This window comes from Morus notabilis, unplaced genomic scaffold (genome assembly GCF_000414095.1).
Source record: "Morus notabilis unplaced genomic scaffold, ASM41409v2 Scaffold1576, whole genome shotgun sequence".
NCBI lineage: Eukaryota > Viridiplantae > Streptophyta > Magnoliopsida > Rosales > Moraceae > Morus > Morus notabilis.
In genome coordinates, this window is record NW_010367874.1 from 1 (window position 1) to 25,768 (window position 25,768).

Below are 25,768 nucleotides of genomic sequence, written 5' to 3' on the forward strand. Positions count from 1 at the left end.
AATACTTTAAGGTTTTCCATCTAAACAGATTCAAAAGTAATTTTTAGATTAAATAAGTCAAAAATAACTTTTTTTAAGCCAATTCAAACGGACCCTATATAAACTTTTAGAGGTTACTCGCTAATTAAATTTTTAGTGTCAGGAACTAGAACTTTTCAAAGAATTATAGTTCATGGAGTAATCTGTCAAGATAAAGGATCAGCTACCAAAGCAGCACGATACTCATAGTTGTCACTACCAAATGCTAATTACCGAGAGAGAGATCAAAGTATCATATCCTCTTTCCTTAATATCAAGACCCTTCTTAACTTCCCACAACTTCTTCATCGTACTGCAAAGGTTCTCTTGTTGAAAAGGTGGCCTAGTAAGGATAGATTTTATTTTATCAGCTGTAAGAGATTCGTTAACCCACAAAGGATGAATAAAAAACATCCAACAATTTACGGTAGTACTCAAAGAAACTACCTTTTATCATAACATATCATGGGAAACGCTATGGTTAGAGCTATTGGCAACATTTCGGAGATACTTTGCAAGGCTTGTAGTTGGGTATTACCCAAGATTGAGTGGTGTTTAAACAAACGATTTCATGAATCGAGTAAAGCGCTTTTACGATAACTTTATAGAAGGATTGAAAGATTCCATCGTTGAAGCAAAGCATGCCATTGACAAGAAACTGGAGAAGATAGCAAATCTGTTTTGGGTGATAAAGAAGTTAATCATGATCAGGTCTACAGTGACGCTGAAGCAGCCAAGAAAAGAGTCATTCAGATCAATAATTTTGTTTTGTCAATGCTTAAACTAACTCTGGATTTGGTCAAAAGCGATATTCTGAGTAGTTTTGTTGCTTTAATGCATGGAGTTTCTGTTGGACCCCTCAAAGAACAACTGAGAAATTTGAGACACAAACCCAGAAACCAACCCAAGAGAAAAACAAAGTGTTTCCTGAGAAAATACCCAGAAGAAATCTTAATTTCTTCTATTTTCTCACACCCCAAACACTCTTAGAACAAATCCTTTCTCACTCACCGTGTATTGGTTCCCTTTTTCCCGTGAAGCATCTCACTCACCGTGCACTGGTTCTCTTTTTCCCGTGAAGCAGTTACAATCTCTCGGATACAAATGCCTCTTTGTTCTTCACTGACTCAATGCCCTAATTCTGGTCTTAAACATATATATATATATATATACACAATCTGTTGTAGAAGGGAAAATTGACTCTACATCATCTTAGACACCTGGAGCAATCTGATAACAAAGCATTTTAGACAAAACGCTACATTTTGTCTTCCACTTCTTTTGTTGTCGTTTTTCCTTCTACTTATTCTTCTCATGAATATAAATGATTTCTTCTAGGATTATTCCTTACAAACTCCACCTTAATCTCAGAAGTAAATCATGGCTTCTTGTGAAATCATAGCTCTATCCTTCAAGGCTACGTTTTTCTAATATTAAGCAAATCCAGACATTTTTAGAGTTTGCTTGCATAGATTACCTTTGTAGCCATATCTGAAGGATTCTCTTCAGTGTCAACCTTATCCAGCTTGACCACTTCATCTTCTACTTTTTCCTTGATAAAGTGATGCCTCACGTCTATGTGCTTGGACTTTTCATGATATACTAGAATTTTGCATAAATGGATTGTTGACTGGCTGTCCGAGTAAATTTTAGGAGTTCCTCTCAGCACCTTTAACACGTTTTGCAATCCTTGCATCCATATAGCTTCTTTAAAGCCTTTTGTAAGAGCCATATATTCAGCCTTTGTGCTTGATAGAGCCACTACAGGTTGTAGTTGAGCTTTCCAGTTGATACAACTATCACTCAAAGTTATCATAAATGCTGATGTTGATCTCCTCTTATCTCTATCACCTGCATAGTCTGAGTCTACAAATCCTTCCAATATCATATATGCTACCTTGCGCTTGTAAATTAAACCATAACTGAGAGTATTCTTGACATATCTCAACACCCATTTCATGGCAAGCCAGTGATCTTGCCCTGGATTCGCCATATACTTGCTCAGTATGCTTGCTGCATAGGCAAGGTCAGGCCTAGTGTAGATCATTGCATACATTAAGAAGCCTATTGCACTTGAGTAAGGAACTTAGACATCTTCAGTTTGTCTTCTTCTGTTGTGGGAGATTGCTCTGCCGACAATTTGAAGTGACCGGCTCGAGGAACACTTACTCCTCTTGCCTGTTCCATTGAGAACTTTTTCACGACCTTCCTTAAGTACTCTTCTTGTGAAAAGCATAAGGTCTTATCTCTTCTGTTCCTTTTTATGTCAATATTGAGAATTCTCTTTGCCTTGCCTAAGTCTTTCATATCAAACTCTGAGCTTAATATTTTCTTCACCTCCTTGATCATTTCTGGGTCCGTGCTTGTAATTAGCACGTCATCTACATACAATAGGAGAAGAACTGCATTACTTGCTCCCGGGTTCTTGTGATACAAACAAGAATCATAATTTCTCCTTGTAAATCCAGCTTTAACCACATAACTGTCGAATCTTATACCATTGCCTTAGGGATTGTTTCAATCCATACAAGGACTTCCGCAGCAAACACACCTTTTCATCCTTTCCTTTTACTTCAAAACAGGTGGTTGTTGCATATAAATTGTTTCAATCAGGTCCCTATGTAAGAAAGCAGTTTTAACATCCATCTGCTCCAATTCCCAGTCCTTTTGAGCTACTAAGGCAAGAATAGTTCTTATTGTCTTGTATTTCACAACCGGTGAGAACACCTCAGTGTAATCTATGCCTTCAACTTGTGTGAACCCTTTACCTACTAATCTTGCCTTGTATCTCCTGGGCTCATTTAGTGCAGCTCCATCTTTAACCTTAAAGATCCACCTGCAGGAAACAAGTTTTTGCTTCTTAGGCTTATCCATTAAGACCCAAGTGTTATTCTTCCTGAGAGAGTTCATCTCTTCCTCCATGGCAGCAATCCACTTGCTGGACTGAGAGCATGAGACTGCTTCTTGATATGTACCTGGTTCAATTTTTGTCAGGTCTTCAGCCGAGCTTAAAGCAAATGCTATGAGCTCACTTTCACCATATCTCTGTGGGGTTTGATCTACCTCCTTGACCTATCTCTTGAGAGAACATAATCTGACAGAGTCTATGATACCGCAGGCTCTAGTTCCTCTCCTGGTTCTTCAACAGCTATTTCATGTGATACTTGTTGTTGTTACTCTGGTTCATGATCAGGTTCCTGATCCATTGGTGTTTGGTTTGATGCCATTGGTGTCTCCACCTCAAATTGGAGCTGTCGTGGGGTGTTTGCACCTGTTCCTGCATCATTAAAAGTAGCAGCAATATCTTTGTCCTTCTTAAAATAAGGCACGTTATTTTCATTAAAGATTACATCCCTGCTAATGATGATTTTAAACTTAGGACCATTTTCAGGCATAATCTATATCCTTTGACTCCCTCAGGATATCCTAGGAATATGCATTAAGGGATCTAGGGTCTAACTTCCCTTCTCTTTGGTGTGCATACGCTGCACATCCAAAGACTCTCAAATTTCCTAGATTAGGTGGCTTTCCAGTCCAGAGCTCTTATGGGGTCTTTAATCCTATAGGCTTACATGGACATTTATTAATTAGATAACAAGTAGTGTTGACCGCTTCACCCCAAAAAACTTTAGGTAAACTTGAACCAAATAGCATACACCTAACTCTTTCCATTAAGGTTCTATTCATCCTCTCTGCTATGTCATTTTGTTGGGGTGTTTTCTTCACAGTTCTATGCCTTAGGATGCCATTAATGTGGCAATAATCTGTGAACAACTCATGGCAGAATTATAGACCATTATCAGTTCTAAGGGCCTTTACCTTTTTATTTAGTTGATTCTCAACTAGGTTCTTCCATTGTTTAAATTTATTAAAGCATTCATCTTTAGTTTTTAATAGGTAAATCCAGACTTTCCTAGAGTGATCATCAACTATAGAAAGAAAGTACTTGGACCCCGCATAAGTAGGTGTTCTTTCTGGCCCCCATAGATCCGCATGTAGATAATCCAGTGGTCTCTTTGCTCTGTATGTTGATGTAGTGAATTTCAACCTGTGTTGCTTCCCTAAAATGCACTACTCACAGAAGTCCAAATGGTTGATTTTGTCGTCTCCAAGTAGTCCCTGGTTGCTGAGTTCCTGGAGACCTCTCTCACTTACATGCCTAGCCTTCTATGCCAGATTTCGGCCCTGGACTTCTCACTGATTATAGCTGCTGTTGTACCAGTAACTGTTTGACCCTTCAAGACATAAAGGCTTGCTTTCTTTTCACCTTTCATTACTACTAACGAACCCTTTAAGATCTTCATTGTTTCACCTTCAGCCTTATAACCATATCCTGCATCATCTAAGGCTCCCAGCGAGACCAAGTTCCTTCTAAGTTCAGGAACATGCCTGACATCCTTGAAAGTGTGATAGGTCCCATCATTCATCTTGACAGTGATGTTTTCAGATCCAATCATTGTGCAAGCATGATTGTTTCTCATCAAGACTTTGCCTCCATCTCTCCTCTCATAGTTTGTGAACCAAGATTTATTTGGGCACATATGGTATGTGCACCCAGAGTCCAGAATCCATTTTGACTCTTCTTCAGAGGTCCCAACAACGAGCATCTCAAGACTCTCATAGCCATTGTCTTGAATGACCATTGCAGCATCCTTTTCTGTAGGTTTCTGTTCAGCCAAATGCTTCTTCCATTCCTTGCAGAATCTTTTTATGTGCCCATGCTTTTTACAGAAAAAACACTTTCTTGATCCATTCTTGGACTTTGACCTTGAGGGTGGCCTATTCTTGTTCTTCTCACCTGATTCTTTCTTGAGTGGTCTACCTCTAGTGAACAACCCTTCATCTCCATTTGTGTCCTTTCTTTGAGACATTTCATTCTTAATTTCTAATTCTATAGCCCTTAAGGCAGATAGCACACCTTCAAGAGTAAGGCTATCTCTCCCATATTTGATAGCATTTTTAACCTCCCTAAAGGACTCAGGTAAGGAAATCAATAGGATCACTGCTTGGTTTTCCTTTTCAATTTTTTCACCAATATTAGTCAGGTCTATAACAATCTTATTAAACGCATCAAGGTTCTTTTCTAGGCTCCTAGAGGTGTTCATTCTAAAACTGAACAAGCTTTCAAGTAAATCTTATTAGTCAGAGACTTTGTCATATAAAGTTGTTCAAGTTTAAGCCAAACCTTTGCTGCAGTGTCTTCATCATTGACTTGCCTCAACACGTTGTCTGCAAGGTACATAATGATGGTAGAGTAAGCTATTTCTAGCATCTTGTCCTTCTCTTCCTTTGTGCCCTTGAAATCTTTCATGTCTCCTAGAGCTTTTGCCACTTTCTGCTGCACCAAGATCGCCCGAAGCTTCTTTCGCCATAGTTCAAAATCGCCAGATCCATCAAATTTCTCGAGCTCAAACTTAGCAGTTCCCATTGTTCAAGATTTCTTCAAGATTCCCTGAATTTTTCCGAATTTCCCCCAAACAAGGCAGACACTCTAGGCCTTCACCGATCGGTAGTTAACCGTCAGCTCTGATACCACTATTGGAACGAGACCAACACAATCGGAAATATGAAACTGAATAATCAAGAAAACATAAACTAAGAACACGACAAGATTATCCAGGTTCGGCCAAAATAATTTGACCTAATCCTGCTGAGCTCCTCCACAAGAAACTCAATCCACTATAAAGAAGAAGATTTACACCCTCAATCGGTTACACCGAAGAACCCCTCAAAGAACAACTGAGAAATCTGAGACACAAACCTAGAAACCAACCCAAGAGAAAAACAAAGTGTTTCCCGAGAAAATACCCATAAGAAATCCTAATTTCTTCTATTTTCTCACACCCCAAACACTCTTAGAACAAATCTCCTCTCACTCACCGTGTACTGGTTCCCTTTTTCCCGTGAAGCAGTTACAATCTCTCGGATATAAATGCCTCTCTGTCTGGTCTTAAACATATATATATATATATATATATATACAATCTGTTGTAGAAGGGAAAATTGACTCTGCATCATCTTGGACACCTGGAGCAATCTGATAACAAAGCATTTTAGACAAAACATTGTGTTTTGTCTTCCTCTTCTTTTGTTGTAGTTTTTCCTTCTACTTCTTCTTCTCATGAATATAAATGATTTCTTCTGGGATTATTCCTTACAGTTTCGAGAATAGTTACGCCGCAAAAGGATATTTTCGACGACAGGGACTTTGAAGAGAAAAAAATTGGATGCATGTGATTTTTTAGGCCCGTTTAGTTTGCTGATTCGAGTTGGTATGCGACTTTATGTGAGAACTTTTTACTATAGGAAAAAAGTTAGATGTGACTGTTTCTGAGAGTTTTTTACTGTAACAAAATTCGAATTAGTGAAATAAACGAGGCATCGCGTTTGGTTTTTTTACACAAGGATTATGGGAGGTGATTAACATCGTTGCGATAGGAAAACCTGGTAGGATTCCTTATGTTTTTGTTTTTTTTTTTTTTTTGAGGCTTATGATCTGTATTGTAAAGAACCAAACATGAAGAGCATAAAGGAGATGAGGAAGATGGAGAGTACTTCATACTTTAAGATGTTGGCGAGTGATGAAAAAAAAAGGCTGCAGTTTTTATTTATTTTGTTCTTCACCTTTCACCAAAATCTTTTGTTTCTTAGGTGATCATCATTTCAGTTTCTACATGGTCATATATGTGAAATAATTAGTCAGTATTTTTTTTTTTCCTTTTTCGTGAGTGGTGTTTCTTTGTAATTGCGTGTCTGTTTTTATTAATGATCAATGGGTACTGGATCTTTTTGGGTGTATATTTTGAATTTGGTCTTTGACTTTGAATTACAGAGGTCTCAATTTAACCCCTAAATTGTGTACAGCCTCGGTCTCAATTTAACCCCTGAACTGATGTTTATTTTTAAATCGTTTTACTATCCCCCATAATTATAACAATTTTACAATTAGTCTCTTCCGTCAAAAATAAATGAGAACTTTGACATATTTTCATATTTGTCCCACTACTTGTGTTTCTGGTAACTTCTTGTGTATGGCTAATGAATTTGGTCTTTGACTTTGAATTACAGAGGTCTCAATTTAACCCCTAAATTGTGTACAGCCTCGGTCTCAATTTAACCCCTGAACTGATGTTTATTTTTAAATCGTTTTACTATCCCCCATAATTATAACAATTTTACAATTAGTCTCTTCCGTCAAAAATAAATGAGAACTTTGACATATTTTCATATTTGTCCCACTACTTGTGTTTCTGGTAACTTCTTGTGTATGGCTAATGAACTCCTTGCTTTCATATTCGTTCCTTCTTTTTCCTTCTTTCGCCTCAGGTCAATAGTAACCGTGATAAGGGAATTTCTACGGTAAAATTTGTTCAGTAAAAACTGTTTTAATCTTTGAATTAAGTTTTCAAGATCGGAATAATTCCTTTTTAATTCAATTTAATATTTAATTTAACGTTGAAACAACAATTTCTACCTGTAGTGATAAATGAGAGGTGAGAGGTCCTGCCATAGAAATTCCTTAACAATGAATAAAAACTAATGTTTTTTTTTTTTGGGTAAAAAAGCGTCCAAAATTACTGTTACTTGTACACATGAAATGATGCCCAAAAGTATATATTTCCTATATCAACGGAACATAAGCCAAAAGGGGAGCCAAAAATAGCAAAAAATAAAAAAAAATAAAAAAAAATAAAAACCTTTCAGTATTAATAAGCCTAGCCAAGTCTGCAAACACCCTTCGATAGGACACGCATATTTTGGTACTCGGGCTGTTCTACAAACTTGTGGAAGGAAAAAAAAAGCATTTATATACGTTATTATCTGTGGTTGCTACAATGCTACGAGACCGAGACCCATCCTATGGAAACAAAAAATTCCATAAATAAATAAAACTCGAAAATAATCTCTCTTTTTTTTTTGGTGAAATAAAACTCGAAAATAATCAATAACAACAAATATGGGACGATCTTCGACAGATTCCTAATAATAAATAACAACTAATATGGGACATTCTTGGGCAGATTCCTAATAACGTTACTCTTCATTCCAATCTTTGTGCGCATTGCCTCCACCCCTGATCTATTCATTGCCTTCATCACTTTCATCCTCACCATCTGTTCTCTTGACTGCACAGTTGCCAATCCCATGCTTCTGTACCTGAAAATCGAAGCACGGTATCCTTGTTTAGTGTTTGTCCTTACTAAAATTTTGATATCAATGTTTTCTTATCAGTAACACATGGATGAAAACAAATGCAGGGAAGACATAAGCGAACCTTGAGGCCAGTGAGGCTGTTATGGCCATGTCACCAACTGGTGATGGGCGTGGTTTCTGGCGATAGTAGCGCAAGAACTCCCTGGAACCGATTGTTTTGGTCGATATTCTGGTGCTAGATCTTTCAGTGATGACGAGCTCAGACCCAACAAGTTCCACAGCGTCGCCTAATGCAACCAGCTGTTTACCATCCTCATTGGTGTAACTGTACCAAACGATAAGAAGAGGGTGGCTCAGAACATACCAAATCATATGTCAGAGCATAAGCACAAAGTTCAATGGTGATGAGATACATAAATTAATGGAAAACTGATATCGAAATAGGACCCAGTTATGAGGAAGGAGAAAAACCTGCTGCTATAATCATAAAACTCTTCCAACTCTACTTCCTCCTCATCATTGCCATCACCATAGTGTACTTTGCAGTGGCTTTTTGCCACCATATGCTTCCTAACTGCTTCCAAGCTGCTAAAGGGGTGACGCCTATCGTTGCAGTACAAGCACATGAAATCCCTCTTGATCTGAAAATAGAAGACAGAAAGAAATTAGGTGAGACTAACTTCTGAAAAGGGCAAATTTGTTGAAAATAAAAGGCAACGAGTTCGTTAGGATCAAGGCAAGATCTTAACAATATTCATTGTACCTTAAGGCCAAGATAAGTAAGAAGGCCTTTTGGATCTTTCAAATACTCAACGTCAGGAATGAAGAAACCATGCTGCTTGTGCATGTGAACCATGCAGCTCTCTATGGTATCATGCTCCAAATCGCACATAAAGCAACAGGATGGATCCAACCCCTCATATTTATCATCATCGTCTTCGTCCATGTCATCTTCGGAAGCCTGCTGGCCCTGCTCATTGACGTTCAAGCCAGTCAAGGACTTTGTCGCCTCCCCAAGAAATTCTTCTTCAGGATCAACCTCCACCCACTCGTCTTCACTATCTTCACTTTCTTCACTCTCAACCTCCTTTTGTGGAGGAACCTTATTTGCAACACGTCGTGGGAGTGGCTTGATTATCGCCCTCTCCTCGTCTTCATGGTTAGTCCCGTGAGAAGCCCGTGTGATGTGACTTCGTGATTGGAGATGCTGAGCATGAGCCTTGGAACTTCTATACCCCTTGCCACAAAGTCCGCAGCTGTAGAGCATCGGGGTTTCGCTCAACTTATTTTTCTCTTGGGCAAGAGCAGATTGTCTAGTTAGGAACAATGCCTCTGTTACTCCAGGAACGTCAGCTACCTGATTTAGTTTTGTCAAAAGAATTTAATTAACAGGAAGCCGCTTAAAAGAACGACCAAAGAACCGCCAAGATATTCGAAGAATCACATTTCGTTTAATTTAACAAGTCTTTTTCAAAAATGAAAGGACGCCCAGTAAACAGTCTAATGAGTTCCTCAAAGTCCGCATAACGAATTAAAGAACACAGCAAATTCATTAACTGAAATTCGGAAAATGAAACTTGATAGATGGAAAATGATTTTTTTAGGCAAAACATTTAAAATCTCAAATTCTCCAAATTATTTTGGCTGAGAATAGAAGCCTGCGACCCACAAACTCAATAAATTATAGGCATATAACTTATATCACGAGTGAACAATCGAAATTATCTTAAGCGGCAAAAGATCAAACTCCATTATCGGCTCCCAAAAAATGGGAATACTTGAAATTTTAGAGATTCAAACATTTTCCCAATTTTCATCAACGTGCACATAAATCCATACAGACATGCATATATATATATATATATATATATATATATGAAAACCCTAACTCTAGAAAGCATAAATTAGATGAAAATTAGGGATTGTAAATGGAAAGTAGTGGAAATACGAACCTTGCGCTTGAGATTGTAGCGGTGCCATTCGGACTTGTAATGGAGTTTTAGTTCCGAATCGTCGGTGAACTCCTTGTTGCAAGCGTTACAAGTCAATCCCGGCATTTTCTTTCTATGGGGAGAAAAGCCAAACAGGTTTTCAGTTTTACAGAAGCGGAATATAAACCCTAATTAGCCGAAGGGATATAAGGAGACGGAAAAACACGCGGCTTGTAGTCGTAGGCGGTGAAACGGCGTAGTATAAACATACGGCGTGGGTCCCACTCCAAGGTGAGGAGGCGTCATGCAATGCGCAATCCCAACCGTCCGCGTCAGATGTTGTGGTGACGTGGTTGGGACTTGGGAGTGATTTCAGAAGAATAATTATTTGGGCAGTACGCAAAAAATAAATAATAATAAGTAAATAGCTTTTTCTTTGGCAGAAAATAAAAATAAATGACAGAGCGGTTTAATTTTATTGATTTAAATTTTTAATTTAAATTGAGATATAATTTTATGTGAAAATTTTTTATTATAGTAAAAAAATTAAATGTGATTATTTTTTAAAATTTTTTATTGTAATAAAACTCGAATCGGTAACATGAACATGGATAAATCAGTAAAATTTTGGTAAGTTTGCTTGTTTGGATGAAGGTTTTGTTTTTGTTTTTTTTTCTATTTTAAGCTTTTTAAAAATATTTTTAGGCCTCCTTAGTTTTACTAGCTCGAATTATGAATCAAATTTTTGTTTCTGTGTTTTTTCTCATAAAAGTTCAAATTATTTTTCTACTACAATATTTTTTCTCATGTGGACTCACTTTTTAACTTAAGTTCTTAACTCGAATGAGCAAAACGAACGAGGTCTTAATATGTTTGTAAAAAAAATTATTAAGTACAAAAGTAGAAATGACATTTTACGTCTTAAAAAATGACCTTAAAGTAGTGAGCAATGATTTTTTAAAACATAGATACCAATTCAAAATTATTAAAATGCAAATTCTATTATGCTAAAACACATGGTATTATGAAATTTTCCCTTAATTTTTAATTTGTAGCTTATTAATTTAATTTCTTAAGAAAATAATTAGGTGTTTGAGAATACGTTTAACAAAGTATTATTCACACCCATACTTAAGGTTGTTCCTCCTATATCTCATAACTTTAAAACTTCTCATTTTACTTACTCCGAACTTTGGTTTTGTTCCACTTAACACCCTTCTTTTCATTGTCCACCTGAAGGAAACAGAAAAAGAACATGGATTCTCTTAAAGCTTGCTGGTTAGAGGGAGAAGTAGAAGGAGACAAACATTTGGGAGAAATGATGGAAGGAAATTGGGACATATCATTATTTAATAAGAGATAAAATAGGTGTGTTTGGAGGATTGGTCAAATCACTTTATTTTAGATTCAAATGGTGTTTTCTTTTTTAAAAAAAATTTTTGAATTTAAAAGTTTTTTAAATTATTAAAAGAACTTTTAAATTAAATTTAAAAAAAAAAACACCAAAAGAAAAGTTATGCTATAGTGTTTTATCTCAAAAATTTGAATAGTTTAAACCTACCTTCTAAATGGCTCTAGGAGAAAAATAAATTGGAGAAGGATTTCAAAACAAACCCCCATCTTAATCTCTCTCAACACAGGGAGATTAAAGGGTAAATACATACCAATACAATAGAAAAAAAAATCCTCTCATTTATCTTTTTTCTTTTCCTCCTCACCTGAATTATATATCTTTTCTTCATTCATACCAAGCACAACTAGATGTTAACTCTCTCTCTCTCTCTCGATAATTGGAGTTTCTATTATTTTGCTTGCAACGCCATCTCCCTCTCCCATTAGGGCTGGCATCCGGCACCGTCTTAGGTTACTGATGTGCCTCGTTCTAAGAGAGGATCCATGCAAGGGCATCATGGTTGGAGGTGGGTAGGCCCATATCTAACCTTATGCTAGATCAACAGAAGAAATGTGTCTTCATCGGAAATTTAGGTACGACTCATTTTGTTGTGGAGTTATCTTTGTTCTTTTTTTTTTTTTTGTTTATGATAAAGGCGTTGTTATTTTTGCTATGTTTATGTGTTAAAATAACTGAGGTGGCTTCCCCATTTTGATTTTATTTGTGTGTCTCACCCGTTTGAATTGGTTATCGACGGTATATTCGTTAGTTTATTCTTAGATTTATTTTTAAGTCATGTTACTTGTGCCCCCTATATTCAGAATTTGGTGTTAGTTGACTGGTTTTATCCATCAACTGTAACGAATTTTGGTCGTACTCGATTTTGAATGTGTCGAGTATGTCTTTTACTCATTAGGTCTCGACACTCGTATTTGTTATTGTGCTTCATTCATATTCACTGGTGGATCTAGTTAGTGTTTAGGGTGAAATTTCTTTGTAATTAATAGTTATTGTTGACTATTTTTAAGTAGGTAATATGTTAAATTTGAAGCGAAATTTTTCCAAAAAAGAAAAATAACAAAAGTTAACCATCCAATGATGTTCGCAATCTCAATTCTCTTCTTTCGAGCTTCTTTTTTTTTCTTTTTTCTTTTTTTCAATCGAACTTTTAAAAGAGAATTGTTCTACTTTGTGGTTTTTGCTATAGCCTTCCATAAAAAACGAGTGTACTTTTTATGTTTGTTTGAATATTGCTATGTCCGAGTATCATAGAATAGATTACATAAAACTGGGTCCCAATCGGTTGGTAAATCTATGAGCACACAATAAAATAAAATAACCATTTGAAATGTTGGAAATCTCCTGATTTCCAACTCTCAAATTCTCTTGTTTTTCTCTAAAAAAACAATTCCAATTGAAAAGTACAACACAAAAATTATAAGACCTTAATCTTAGAGAAAAAAAATACAACTTCAATATTTGCGGCCGAGTCTACGAATTTGGTTTTTTTTTTTTTTCTCTTTTGTTCACAGAGAAAAAGATGAAAAAAGAGAGGAGAAAAAAAGCCTATCAAATTCCCAAACTCATCTTAATAATGTGGTGCATGTAATATATTTTTTGAAGTTTTTATAATTGTGTTTCGGGAACTATTTAATACAAAAAAAAAAAGCTAGTAAAGTAGACAAGAGAACCAGATATAGGAAAATTTCCCAAGTGTTAAGAACTGAAAATGCCCTTAAGAGTGAAAAACCACAACACGTGAGTTTATGCATTTTTTTTAAATTTATTTAAAATTATTATATATGATGAGTACTGTTTCAATACAAACACATTTTTTTCATTATATCTTTAAAAAGAAATAAATAAATATGTTATTAATTCGAATTATTCTTTTTTATGTCAATGCTAACCATGTATTTTTTAAGGGAAGCAAACAATGTTTTAATAATGATAAACATAAATAAATATAGACAACTTATAATTGTTTTCAAACTAAAAAATGGTAATCATAAAAATTTTCCAATAACAGTTAAATTATTAGGAAGTTTTAAATTTTAACCTAAATAAAATTATGGTTCTATGAAAATCAACAATGATGGTTGAAGAAAAAGTTGAAAAAATATATACATCTTCTCTACTATGAGTATAGATATATAGTAATGGAGAATATTCACAAGTAAAAATAATAATAAATGAGGTGTTTGAAGAGAAAATAAATGAAAAGATAAAATTAATGGGAAACAATGAAAAATACAATATTTAAAAAAGAAGAAGGAAAAGAACAACATTTAAAATACAATTAAAGAAAATGGAAAGGATAAAAGCTGAAAAATACAAAAAACTTGAAAGCAAGCGAATAAAGTAAAAAAAAAAAAAAAAGGAAGCAGTTTGAAAGCAAGCAAAACAAGTGAAAAAAATTTATGAAAGTAAGAAAAAAATAAGAAGGTGTTTAAAGAGAAAATTAATGAAAGTAAGAAAAAATAAGGTGTTTAAAGAGAAAATTAATGAAAAAATATTTTAGTGGGAAACAATGAAACATAAAAGATTGAAAAAGAAGAAGAAAAAAGAACTGCATTCAAAATACAATTAAAGACAATGGAAAGGAAAAAAAGTTGAAAAAGAGAATTTTTTTAAAAAAAGGTTTAAAGCAAGCAAGCAAAGTAAATTAAAAAAAAAAAAACTGAAAATAAGCAAGCAAAAGTTGAAGTACGAAATCTTCATGCCCATCCACGCTTCTTATAATAGATAGATAAGTTGTCCTTTTCCCCATAATTATAACTAGGTTAATAAATTCGGTTCAATAGGAAAAAAAATAATTTTGACTGATATTTAATAGTTTTCATCTAAAGGATGCAGATGCCACCCTAATTCTCATAATTGTTAATCAAAAGAATAAGCTGGCAAGAGTATAATTTACCCTCTCGGTAATTCTGTAAACCAATAAATCTGAAAAAAGAAACTTTAATAAATAATCCAACACGCATGCTTTGAAAAAAAAAAAAAAAAAAAAACAATACATTCAATTTTGTGGATTTTATATTCATTGATTACTTTACAATTCTTCTACAAAGATCAGCTTTTTGGAAAATGCCGAGGTAACCTGTTATTATTCTTAAACAATTTTTGGATGTAACTTTATTTTTTGAGAATTTTTTTAGATATAACTTTAAGATAAACACACTTCTAAAAAAAATTAAGATCGGTTTAAAAAATATACTCAAATTATAATTTTTAATTCTCACATTAAAAATTAAAATTTTTTATAAAAAAAATATTATAATAAAATTAATAATTTAAAATTTAAATATACAAACAAATAAACACTAAACAATTATTTTTAAGAAAAAACAAGCAATTATTTCTTGTCGTCGTTTTTTTTTTTTTTTGAATAGATTTTATTGTAATCGTTAAGCCGACAAAGCTTATTTTTTTTGGGAGCGTTTTTTACTTTTCTTCTTTATTTTTTGAAGGAGAGCGTTTTTTATTCCCTTTTTTTTTAATATTTTCCCCCGTCGATAGAGATGACGTGTCACTAATCTAACGGTTCAAGTCCCTTCATATCCCGATCCTTACCGAGAAAAAAAAAAAAAAAAAAGAAACGAATAACAACCGCTGCAAACCCCCATTCCCCAACGGATCTCTGTCTCTCTCTCTCTCTAAACAGAGATGCGAAAGACGCCATCTTTCCCTCTCTCTCTCTCTTTCTATATATATATATATATATTGTACGGAAGTCGTGTACTATTGCCATGGCGACCAGTTCCAGATCACGGCGAGCCCTAGAAGCGCGGTCGGGAGGGAAAATTGTGCGAGCCAGGCGAACCGCGGGTCCGAGGACCCCGTACGACCGGCCGAGATTGGCCAATCCGGAACCGGAGAACCCTAATTGGATCTCTAAGCTCATTTTCTCGCCGACTCGTGTGATCGCTACCGGCGCTGGGAAGCTCATCTCCTCGGTCTTCTCTCAAGATTCTTCTTCTTCGTCATCATCTTCGTCTTCCTCGTCGGGGAGTGACTCCGGTTCAGGTGCGTAGTGCGTGATAGTTTAGCCATGGAAGGAAAATAGAGAACTTGGAAAGGGAATTCGGCTATCTGTGTTTTGTTTCGATACTTTTTCCTCTTTTAATTTGTCCGTCTGAGATTTTTGATGATCAGTGAAGAACAGAAGAAAATCTTTATCTTTTCTAAGTAACGTGTATTAAGGGAAATGATAATTTTGACCTAATTATTTGGAGAATTTTGTGTCTCGCGGTTTAGGTATACTTAGGGTTTTGGTGTTGTACGGTCCCCTACTGAGGAACATGTCAGAAATTTATGTCCTTATACTAAGAGCTGTTAGTAGATTGTTTTTGTTTTTCTTCTTTTTGTTTTCTTTCTCTTTTTCCCTTGTAATGGAATCTGTAGTAATCTATTCCGCTACTCGAGTTTTAGTTACATAATTTGGTGGGAGCCTAACACTTTGCTTTGCAAAATCTCTTTAGTTATGCTTATTTATCACTAAACATTGAACCTCCTGCTTAAGTATGTTTTGCTAATGTCGCACCCTTTAAGCCTTTTCAGTTAAATGCAAATTCGTAATGGCTACTAAGTTATAGGTTCCACGTTGACGTAAGAATCAATGCATATGAGTATAAAGAATGTTTACCGATTTGTGTGGTTCTGTTTTGATATTAGCTATCATATGCATGGTATCTTTCTGCAGACAGAAATCTAGCTTTTGCTTCGTGATTTTTTGTTCCTATTAACTGGATGAGTTGCCTCCCATTGTGCAGAGGAGAATGTCGATAACGATTATGATGATGATGATGATGTCTCATCTCCTGGAGCTGACATATCGAAGGTCGTAAGTGCATTATTTTCCATTTCAGTTTGCTGTTTTGGAAGCATGGTTGTCTTTGTTGCAATGAATTTTCAGTTTCTTTCTTTTGGTTTGTGAAAGTACCCGTAGTTTATTTGTTTTTGTGTCTCTTGAGCATGCTAAAAAATAAACCTAAGTTTTCATGGTCGATTCTCTGATTCAATGGTAAATGAGTAACCAAAGTGGATGAATGTATTATTTCACCCTTGCTAATGCAATAAATATAGCAGCAAAAATGAGTTTGACTCATATATTATACGAATCACAACCTTATCCATGCAGGGAGTAAAGAAAATGCAAACGCTTGGAATTTGAAAGTACTATCTTAATAAACAAAACATGAAACTTCTCTTTGGAGAAGGATGGTGTTGTTAGGACCCGTTAATAACTTGGGATTAGTTTTGTTAGTGGGCTGGTAGAGTTAGTAGGAATTAGTATAAATAAGGGGGTTAGGAGCTCATGAGGGCTTATGTTTGATTTGTGGAATTATTTTGGGATTCATCTGGGGCTTGGGAAACCAAGATTAGGGGGAGTTGGTGGTCTCTTGAATACCATCATTGTTAGGGTTTATGGGTTTCTTGTACTTTTCAATCAGTTAATTCAATAACAATTCATTCTTCCTGTTCATCAGTTTGTTAGAAATTGCTAGGTTCCTATCTGATGTTCTATGGGTTACTTGGTCTATGGCCTTATTTGAAATCCTTCATATGGCATAAGATCAAGTTCTCTTGGTTTCCCATTCATGATGTTGTCTTTACAAGAAATGAAGCTTGCCTAGACTTATTGGTTAACTCCATGCGCTTTTGATTATTGTGGTTAAATCAGAGCCATGGAAAATCAAAAATGATCAAGGGCTTCTGGAAGGATCCTGAACTAGCAACAGGAAAAAGAGATTCCAAGCGTGCAATTGAGAGGCTCCTTATGCAGGAGACATTCACGAGGTAATTTTGAGAATTTATGCACATTTATAATTAGGATTTGTCGTAGTTTGTTTCATGCTCCCTTTTTTCCCCTTCTTTTTAAGCAAGGAAGTTTGTTGACTATTAATATCTAATTTTTTTTCTTAGTAATTCACTTTAAGAGTTATGAAGGAACTTCGTATTTAACCAGGGAAGAAGGCAACAAACTAATAAAGATTATTAAAGCAAGAGTTGTAGACAGTTTAAGCACTAAAGAGGCAGAAACCGGGGGACTAACTGAGATACCGAATGAAAAATCTGCAGGTAGGAGTGCTTACAAGAAAATAAGTGATTTGACTTGCTAATAACCCTTCATGTTAGATTGATGGTTTCAAGTATGTTGCAGAAGCAGATGAGCAGGTTTTTCGTTGTACAGCTATTATTGAGGCGAAGAAGTGGTTGTCAGAGAAGAAATTGAGATCAGCTTCAAAATCAGATATGGATGATGTAATCTTTATTTTTCACTTTGTTTCCTCTCTGATAGTCAATATAACACACACACACACACATCTACTGTTTAGCAATGGATCGTAGGGATTGATTTTGTTCCTCGCTTTCTCCTTTTTCTTTCCTTCAACTGTTTAGCATCGTTATTCGTGGCGTGTTTCATTTATCTTCTGGAGGCTTTACTTTTGCAAATTTGTTGATTGATTGTATAGTAAAGCAATTTATAAAGTTTAAAAAGCAATGAAGGAGAATATAAGGGAAGGCGTTTAGATGATGTGTCATGAATGCATCTAATACGAAAGTTTGAATAATATTTAGGCTATTGACCCTGAAGTGAAAAAAGAGGGGTAGAGATGCAGTTAAAGAATAGTTTTGAATGAGTTGGAATGGGAGAGAACCCCCTTCCAAATTGTTTTTGAATAAAAAGCTTAGTTAAAGAGATCTGTAGTGTGCTTGCTATATCTCTATACTACTCTTTTAGGATTTTTCATTTGTAAATTCCAAACATTTTGATTTGATGGGTTTATCTGGTGCTTACTATTCTTTTGGTGCAGGTTATTGACGATAAAGTGGGGTCACCAGTGGATATGGCCAAAGTGTACATGAGGACACGTCCCCTATGGGCATCCCCTACTTTCAAAGATGGAGAGTACAAATCTCCATCGCCAATAAGCACACATCTTTTCAAGGAAGAAACACCATATTCAATTGGTGGTAATGCTTTGTCCTCATCCAAGGTACCGTATCAAATATTTTTGCTCTTGTATGTGTTTCTTTAACAATGTATGTGGTTCTTTTTTTTGTTTTGTTTTGATTTTCTTGTGTGCGCACGCACGTGTCCCTTTAATAATAATGGTATTAGGAAAGAGGTAAATTCTACGCGAGTGTGAGATATTAAGCTAGATGCAATGTTAATGTTCTGTTGGATACTCACAGTAGAAGAAATTGGCTACATTGGGGAAGATATGACTCTGTAGGAAACTTAGGACTAGGGAGGTCTTAGATGATTTCTTACTTCATTTTGCTAACTAAATTTGTTACAATTGATGTGCTGAAACTTGAATACAGGCAAAAAAGGATACTCCCACCACAGGGTCGTGGAACATTCAGGAGGAAATACATAAAGTACGAGTTAAAGCAACTGAAGAGATGCTTAGGAATCTACCATCTAAAAGATTCAATTGGTCTTCTAGAGCTAGCCCGATTTCTTTACTATCTAAAAGTATAGATGTTAACGTGGGAGAAAAGGTAGATGCTTCTACAAGACCCATAGATGGATCTTTGCTGACAGCGACAGGAACATTCAGTAGTTATGGATTCCAAGGTACTTTTATTTTATGGTTTGAGGTAATTCTGTCAGGTTGCTCCAGTAACCTTTTGTTATCAGTAATAGATTGCGCAGTTGCTCAGTATTACTGTAGTTCCAGAATAAAGAAATGGCATAGTACATTGTGGAAAATTAAGACATGGACTCTTCATTCCTGCCTTGTCAGGGATGGAAATTGCACAAGATGGGATACAAAATGAAGCTTCATCACTCAATCGAGTTAATAACACTTCTGAGCAAATTCAGGTTCCCACTTTGTGGCATGTTTGCACTTCTTTACACTGTTTTAAGTTTGCAATGTCAATTTATTGATATCTATTACGATTTCTGTTTGTAGGATTTGGAAGTGACTAATGCCGTTAATGGAGAAGGAGGTGATCCTTTATTTTTAATGATTAATTGTATTTGCATTTATAGTTCTAAATCTGCATGATAGACATACTCAAGCCTCGTTCATTTCACCGATTCGAGTTTTCAATTCCAGTTTTGCTACGGTTAAAAGCTCTCACAAAAAGTCACTTCTAATTTTTTTTGCTACAGTTAAAAGCTCTCACATAAAGTCACATCTCACCTCGAATTAAAAACTCGAATTAGCGAACTGAACGAGGCCTCAGATTGTATCCTAAGTAGATTATATGTTTAGTTGTATAGTTACTAACCAATTTAAATCAAACTATTAGGTACAAAGGATGGCTTAGAAGGTATGCCATTCGAAGAACAGGGACTTCTTTCATCTCAAGTTATTGAGACTCTGAATGTATTGCTCAGGTTTGATTTCTGTTTTTGTGTGGTAATGTTTACTAACCAAATAGCCTTCATAAGCTATTCCCTTTATCTTCTATTAGAGCTTTTGTTATGATCTCACTGTGTATAAGTAGAGTCCCTATACAATGAGTAGTGCTTGGGACACCAACTCAAACCCAACTTTTGTGTACCAACTGATGTGGCACGTGAGTTGTTTTGGTAGATGCAATCTCTAATCACTTATTGGCGTGGCAATAATTTTAAACACTCACCAATAAAAAAGTGACAACTTACATGCCACATCAGTTGGTACACAAAAGTTGAGATTTGAGTTGGTGTTCCTAATATTATTCTAAAACAATTGACGAACAGAGCCATGAATTACAATTGTTTTTAATGCTATTGGTCTTTGGACCTCATTGACATCCAGATAATGGGAAATAATGTATTATGCAAGTATCTCACTTTTTTTATGTGAACATCTGATTCATACTTGTGAAAGTTAATAAAGAGAGGGAGAGATTACTCCAGAAGGGACCATCTCTCTATTTCTATTTCTGTCAAATATATACATGTTGTCGAAGAATTAAGATTAAAAAAAACTAGATGTTAATTCTTATATCTGAATAACATTAGAAAGATTTTTCTTATGCGTGTTCTCAGAGATGCACCTGTTATTGTAAATTTATTTCTTGGAAGATATTTCCCATGGCTACTTTTGACTATGATATCATATTTGCTCTGAATAATAGTTTTGAAACTTTCTTTTGGGTTGTCGAGATACAAGGGTGGCCTGGTTGCTTCCTTAGTAATCTTTAACTTGTGAAACCCTTTAAATGAGTAAACCAAGTATAAAGTCCACGTGAAGTGAGCTACACTTCACCAACTCAACATGATTAAAGACGAGACAGACTTGGCATGCGTTTGTCAATCTTGACAGCATTTAGATGTGCATTAACCTGATCAGAGTTTCGCGTAAGGAGTTGACTTCTATATGCAACAACCTCTTTTTTATTTTATTTTCTCTCTTCTCTTCTTTTGTTTTTATGCTTTTCATGCATTAATCTTGATATCGTTTAGATGTGTCCAACTTGATCAGACTTCGCATGAGTCGACTTTTATAGGCAACAACCTCTTTTTTATGTTAAGAACAACCTCTACTTAATAATGAAGATATTTAGTTCTGATGTGTGGTCATATACAGAGGCCGAGAGAGCTTCCCTGGATTTTATTTTATTTTTTAAATTTTTTTAATCTATATATATAATATTCAAATTTCTTATATATATCCCCTCTTTTAACAAAAAAATTTGCCGTATAAAAAGCACATCATGTTTACATGTTTGCAACCTAAATCTGTTCTTCTCATGCATTTCTGATGCAAAGGGCCTTAGTAAGGCCCAACTCCTAACCCTCTTGGGGCAGTTTTGATTTCTTTGCTTGCACATCGTTTCTCTTACTTGGAGAGATTGATGATATATCTGTTGTTTAACTTTTTTTTAAATGTCATATTGGTTCACAGCGATGATGGCCTTAATGTTGCTTGTAACCACGAGGACACTGGTGCAACTGAGAAGCAGCTAAGTCCGATTGCAGAAGGAAGCATACAAGGTAAGTCTTAAACTATTGGTTGCATCACTAGGAAAAACTCATCTAATATGATGTTGTACTTTTCACGCCAGATTTTAGAGCCTTTGATGTGCATTCTCCTTGTTTGATTGAGGGAAGGCTCCTTACTAAAAGGAAATAAACTAATTTTCTGGGCAAGTCATGTCTGCCTTTTGCACTATTTCTCTTAGATTCTATTTTAAGATTTAATTTTATATGACTTGGCTAAGATTTTTCTCTTGGTTTTTCAAAGCCATTTTTGGTAAGCAAACTTATCCCTGCTTTCTGAACTGGAAACGTATTGCCTTCGTTTGCTGTATTGTGTGACCTGTCTGGTGCTGCCTTAGCTTGCATAATCTGGCATTGGACGTCTTCCACAGAAATTATATTTAAAGATTTTTTAATCGAAGTCATCTCTTGCTTGATTAAATCAGTAACGGTAATTGTTATGCGTGTATACACATGCATTAGTGTGGGCACTGGATTCTGACTCTCTGTCTCCTTTGGTATGTCCTTGGCTATTGTTGGGGGTGGGGGGAATTCTTTTGCTTAGTCAAATGGGATTTTGGTTTTCTTAATATTTTTTAAGCAAATGTACATAGTGATTGATTTTATTTATTTTTGTGTGTATTTGTTGTCCTTGTACCTGTTCCGTCTCTTCTAAAATTGTTTCTATTGGCTTCTGAAATGCAGTTCCAGATCCAAGATCTCTCGGGAGCAACTGCGCAACATCAAAGGAAGTGGCTGGAAACGAAAGTGCTTATACGTCTAATGGAGGATACAGGTAAAAGGGGGCCCTTAACATCCAAAATAGTGCTACTTTACTGAGTTCAAATCTTTTCTGAACTGGTTTTCTTGGTTACAGTCTGTCTGCAGACACAACTTCGGAGCAAGATGCTATGCTAGACGGAGAGGAACATGATCTTGGTGGTTCAAGTTATGACAAGATAGCCGTTGGTGGTTTTGAGGACGAGTCCTGCGAGCTTTTGAGTGAAACCTCTGTGGAGGTCCCTTACGTGAGCGATACTATGCACGAGAATGATTACATCACAAATGGCTCGCCAAACGTTGCGCATCGGTATTCGACTCGGCATGGCTCAAAACGCAGTGTCGCACCCAATGCCACTGGCGACGCTGACAAGCAACATGGGAAGAGACTGAGCAGATACAATAGGAGAAAGCAAGGCATTTCCACGCAGTGAGATCTTATTTTGTCAGTCCACTAAGCAGGTATTGTTATTGTTTGTATTTATTCTTGTTTTGAGATCTTTAGCTAGCCGTCAAAAGTAATTTGGTAGACCCACACCTGAGATTGAGAATAGAGATTCTGGAAATTTGAAATTGCTTGTTCTGATCATGTACTGGCATGAATGTTTTATGGGAAGTGTTTTGTCCAGGGAAAAAAATGCACATGTAAATGTTAGTTCAGTTTGGTAGCTACTCACACAGATGAGTGAGATCTCCATCCTCTCTCTCTCTCTCTCTCTCTCTCTCTCTCTCTCTCTCTCTCTCTCTCTCGTTCTTGTGGCTCTCTCTCTCTCGTTCTTGTGGCTCTCCTGATGCTCTTAAGGATATAATAATGTAGTATTGGGTGGATTCATATTGGATTCTACTGGAGTACTGGTACCTGCACCATTTCACAATTTTAATCTCTGGAATTATCTGAAGTCCGGAACCCAGCCCTGTCAAGCACGTGTAACTCTTTTTCATTAGCCCGTGTAACATCATTTGTATATCTGTGCAACACTCGGTTTATTTAAATGTAACATTCAGAAAATATGGTCTAATGTATAGCATTGAGTGTTGCATTTAAACAAACTGATTATTACATACACTTACAAACGATATTACATGGAAACGGGTGTTAGAGTAATCTTTTATGTTATTATTTCTTTTTTTGAGGCAAATAAAAAATTTAATATCTAATTGGTCTACTATAGCAAATCAGATTAACTCCTCATGTGAACCTTTCAACAAACCCAAAATGGAGTTCTCATACTAATTTTTATACGCCTGTTGGGTTTAAAAACCGTTGCCATCTCCGTACAGTGTCATAAGCCCGTGAAAAGCAGAAATAAAGAGGTAGAATATGTAATTTTTTTAAGAGTTTTTTAAAAGGGGTTCTTTTAGTAAGTGGAGAGGTAGAATATGTAATTTTTTCTTAATTCATAAGTTATCTTTCAAAAGAAATAAAGAGTTTCTTAGGTATCTCAAAAAGAGATGTATATTATTTCTTAGGTCCTAATTTAATTCTGTAGAACTCGTAAAACAATAGTTAGTTTTTAAGAGATGTTTGTTCCTCAATAATGATTATTAACATTTGTTCTTTTTTTCTTCTTCTAACAATTAATTATTTAACTTTTAAATGTCTCTCGTGACATATTTAATGTTTCTCATTTCAGAAATCGTGTAATTCTTTCGAATTGCTGTTCCGTTGAGAACAATTACGAAAGAAAACGATCATAGTTCTGCTATAATTAATTTACAGATGCACTTATTTTAGTCTTACAATTTAATAATGAGAAAATTAGGTAAATGACTGTTTTTTGACTTTTTTTTTTTAAATAGCCGAACTTTTTATTTTTTAAATAAGTGGCTCAACTTTTTTGTTTTAGTAAAATGACATTTTTTTCAGTAGTCAATCAATTGATCAACGGTCAATCAGTGATTGACTTATTCATTATTATAATTTATCATTAATAAACATAAAATTTATTGATTAAAATTGATTTTGACTAATTATTAATTAATATTGATTAATAAATCGAGTTAAACAATGATAAACATAAGTTAATTAATGATTGAAGCGGTCAATCACTGATTGACTGGTAGTCAGTCAATGATTGATTAATAAGTTAATCAGTGATTCACTATTTAATTAAATAAAAGAAATGGTCATTTTGCTAATTTTGCAAACCTTCGTCTATTTAAAAAAATCCTTAAAAAAAGACCATTTGCCTCTATATCCCTTTAATAATTTATTTTAACTTTGTCCTTAATCATGCTCTCTTCGGAAAAAGAGTTCTTTAGAAAGTGTTTTGAAAAATAAAAGAATAATATATCAAATATTTAATTATTATTCTTCTTTGGAATGCCTTCTGAACTTTAAAAGCTCCCACTTTGAATTGCTCCACTTAACTCTTCTGTTGTAATTTTTGTTAAAAATATATGAAAAAAAAGAATAATGCAATCACACGATCTTGTTAAAAAGCAAATAAACAAAAATCACATGTCCACTCATAACTTTTAATTTTTTTATTTATTTTTTGGCTATCTGATCTTGACAAAAATTCTTACAAAAAGGCTTAAATGGGATTGTTAAAAAATTCAAGAGGCAAAGTGAGTTTTTTAAAAGACAAACTGAGAATAACCCCAAAATTCAAGGATACAAGTGATAATAAACGTATTCTTAATTTTTTATTATTATTTTCTCTATTTACTATTATAATATCTTACTATATTCACGATTGTCATTCGTAACAAGATTTTTGTGTTAGTTTTTTTTTTTCTTACTCATAATATATGAACATGATAAGGGAAACTAAAATAAAATATTGAAAAAAACTAATTGAATCACTTTAAAGAGATTCATAAAAGCTTTTAAAAAATTAATAGATATGATTACAAGTGATAACTATTTAGGATATTTGGTAAATTTACTCCTTTAACTATTTAGGCATTGCAACTTGCTTATAAATATTTAAGGGTATGTTTGTTTCACAACTCAAGTTAAGAAGAGTTGTATATGTGAGAGAAATACACTGTAATAAAAAGTTAAATTTAAATTTTTGTAAGAGAAAATATTTTAACCATAGAACTTGAGTTGTGAAAAGAATGAGACTTTAATTTTAACATTTTGCCCTCACCCCTCCAAAACTTGCTAAATTATTGCAATAAAGCTCATTTTGTTGATGATTATATTAAATTAGTGATGGAAAAGGCACATCTGACCAAAAGTTTTAGGGGTAAATTTGTCAAAAACACAACTAATTGAGAGCAAAATCAGTAATATGACCTATAAATTAACAATTTACTAATTTAGTAAGTTGGATGGACCAATCAATAAAGTTAGAATTTTAAAGGACAAGTAGTCAACATCTGAAAAGTTTATGGAATAAAACCACAAAAGTATCAAAAACCCTAACTATTTGAGAGCAAAATCAGTACAATGACCTACTAATTAATAATTTAGGGTTTGTTCTTTTGGAGTTTTTGAATTATGATGACTTGAGTTCAGATTTTGATTTGAGTTAAGGTGTATTTGAGTATAGTTTGAGTTGAAACTCTAATTTGAGTTTGTGTTTGGATGTGCACATTTTGAGTTATGGT

General features: G+C 34.8%; 2 protein-coding genes across 2 annotated transcripts; one reads left to right on the forward strand and one right to left on the reverse strand.

The window, feature by feature from the left end:
* Positions 1-7,803: 7,803 nt before the first annotated feature.
* On the reverse strand, positions 7,804-10,304 carry LOC21385867 (cytoplasmic 60S subunit biogenesis factor REI1 homolog 1). Its single transcript, XM_010113634.2, has 5 exons — positions 10,125-10,304; positions 8,936-9,529; positions 8,644-8,813; positions 8,294-8,497; positions 7,804-8,175 (listed from the first exon to the last, which is right to left on the reverse strand). The coding sequence occupies exons 1-5, from the start codon at positions 10,227-10,229 to the stop codon at positions 8,016-8,018; spliced, it is 1,233 nt and encodes a 410-aa protein (XP_010111936.1). The 5' UTR covers positions 10,230-10,304; the 3' UTR covers positions 7,804-8,015.
* A 4,879-nt stretch (positions 10,305-15,183) lies between these two features.
* LOC21385868 (protein KAKU4) lies at positions 15,184-23,233 on the forward strand. The gene is made up of 13 exons (XM_024175741.1): positions 15,184-15,522; positions 16,269-16,336; positions 17,180-17,295; positions 17,465-17,577; positions 17,666-17,760; positions 18,315-18,497; positions 18,829-19,084; positions 19,254-19,333; positions 19,425-19,461; positions 19,768-19,855; positions 21,354-21,442; positions 22,133-22,223; positions 22,305-23,233. Exons 1-13 carry the CDS (start codon positions 15,246-15,248, stop codon positions 22,639-22,641), a joined length of 1,830 nt encoding a protein of 609 aa, XP_024031509.1. The 5' UTR covers positions 15,184-15,245; the 3' UTR covers positions 22,642-23,233.
* The last annotated feature ends 2,535 nt before the right edge of the window (positions 23,234-25,768 follow it).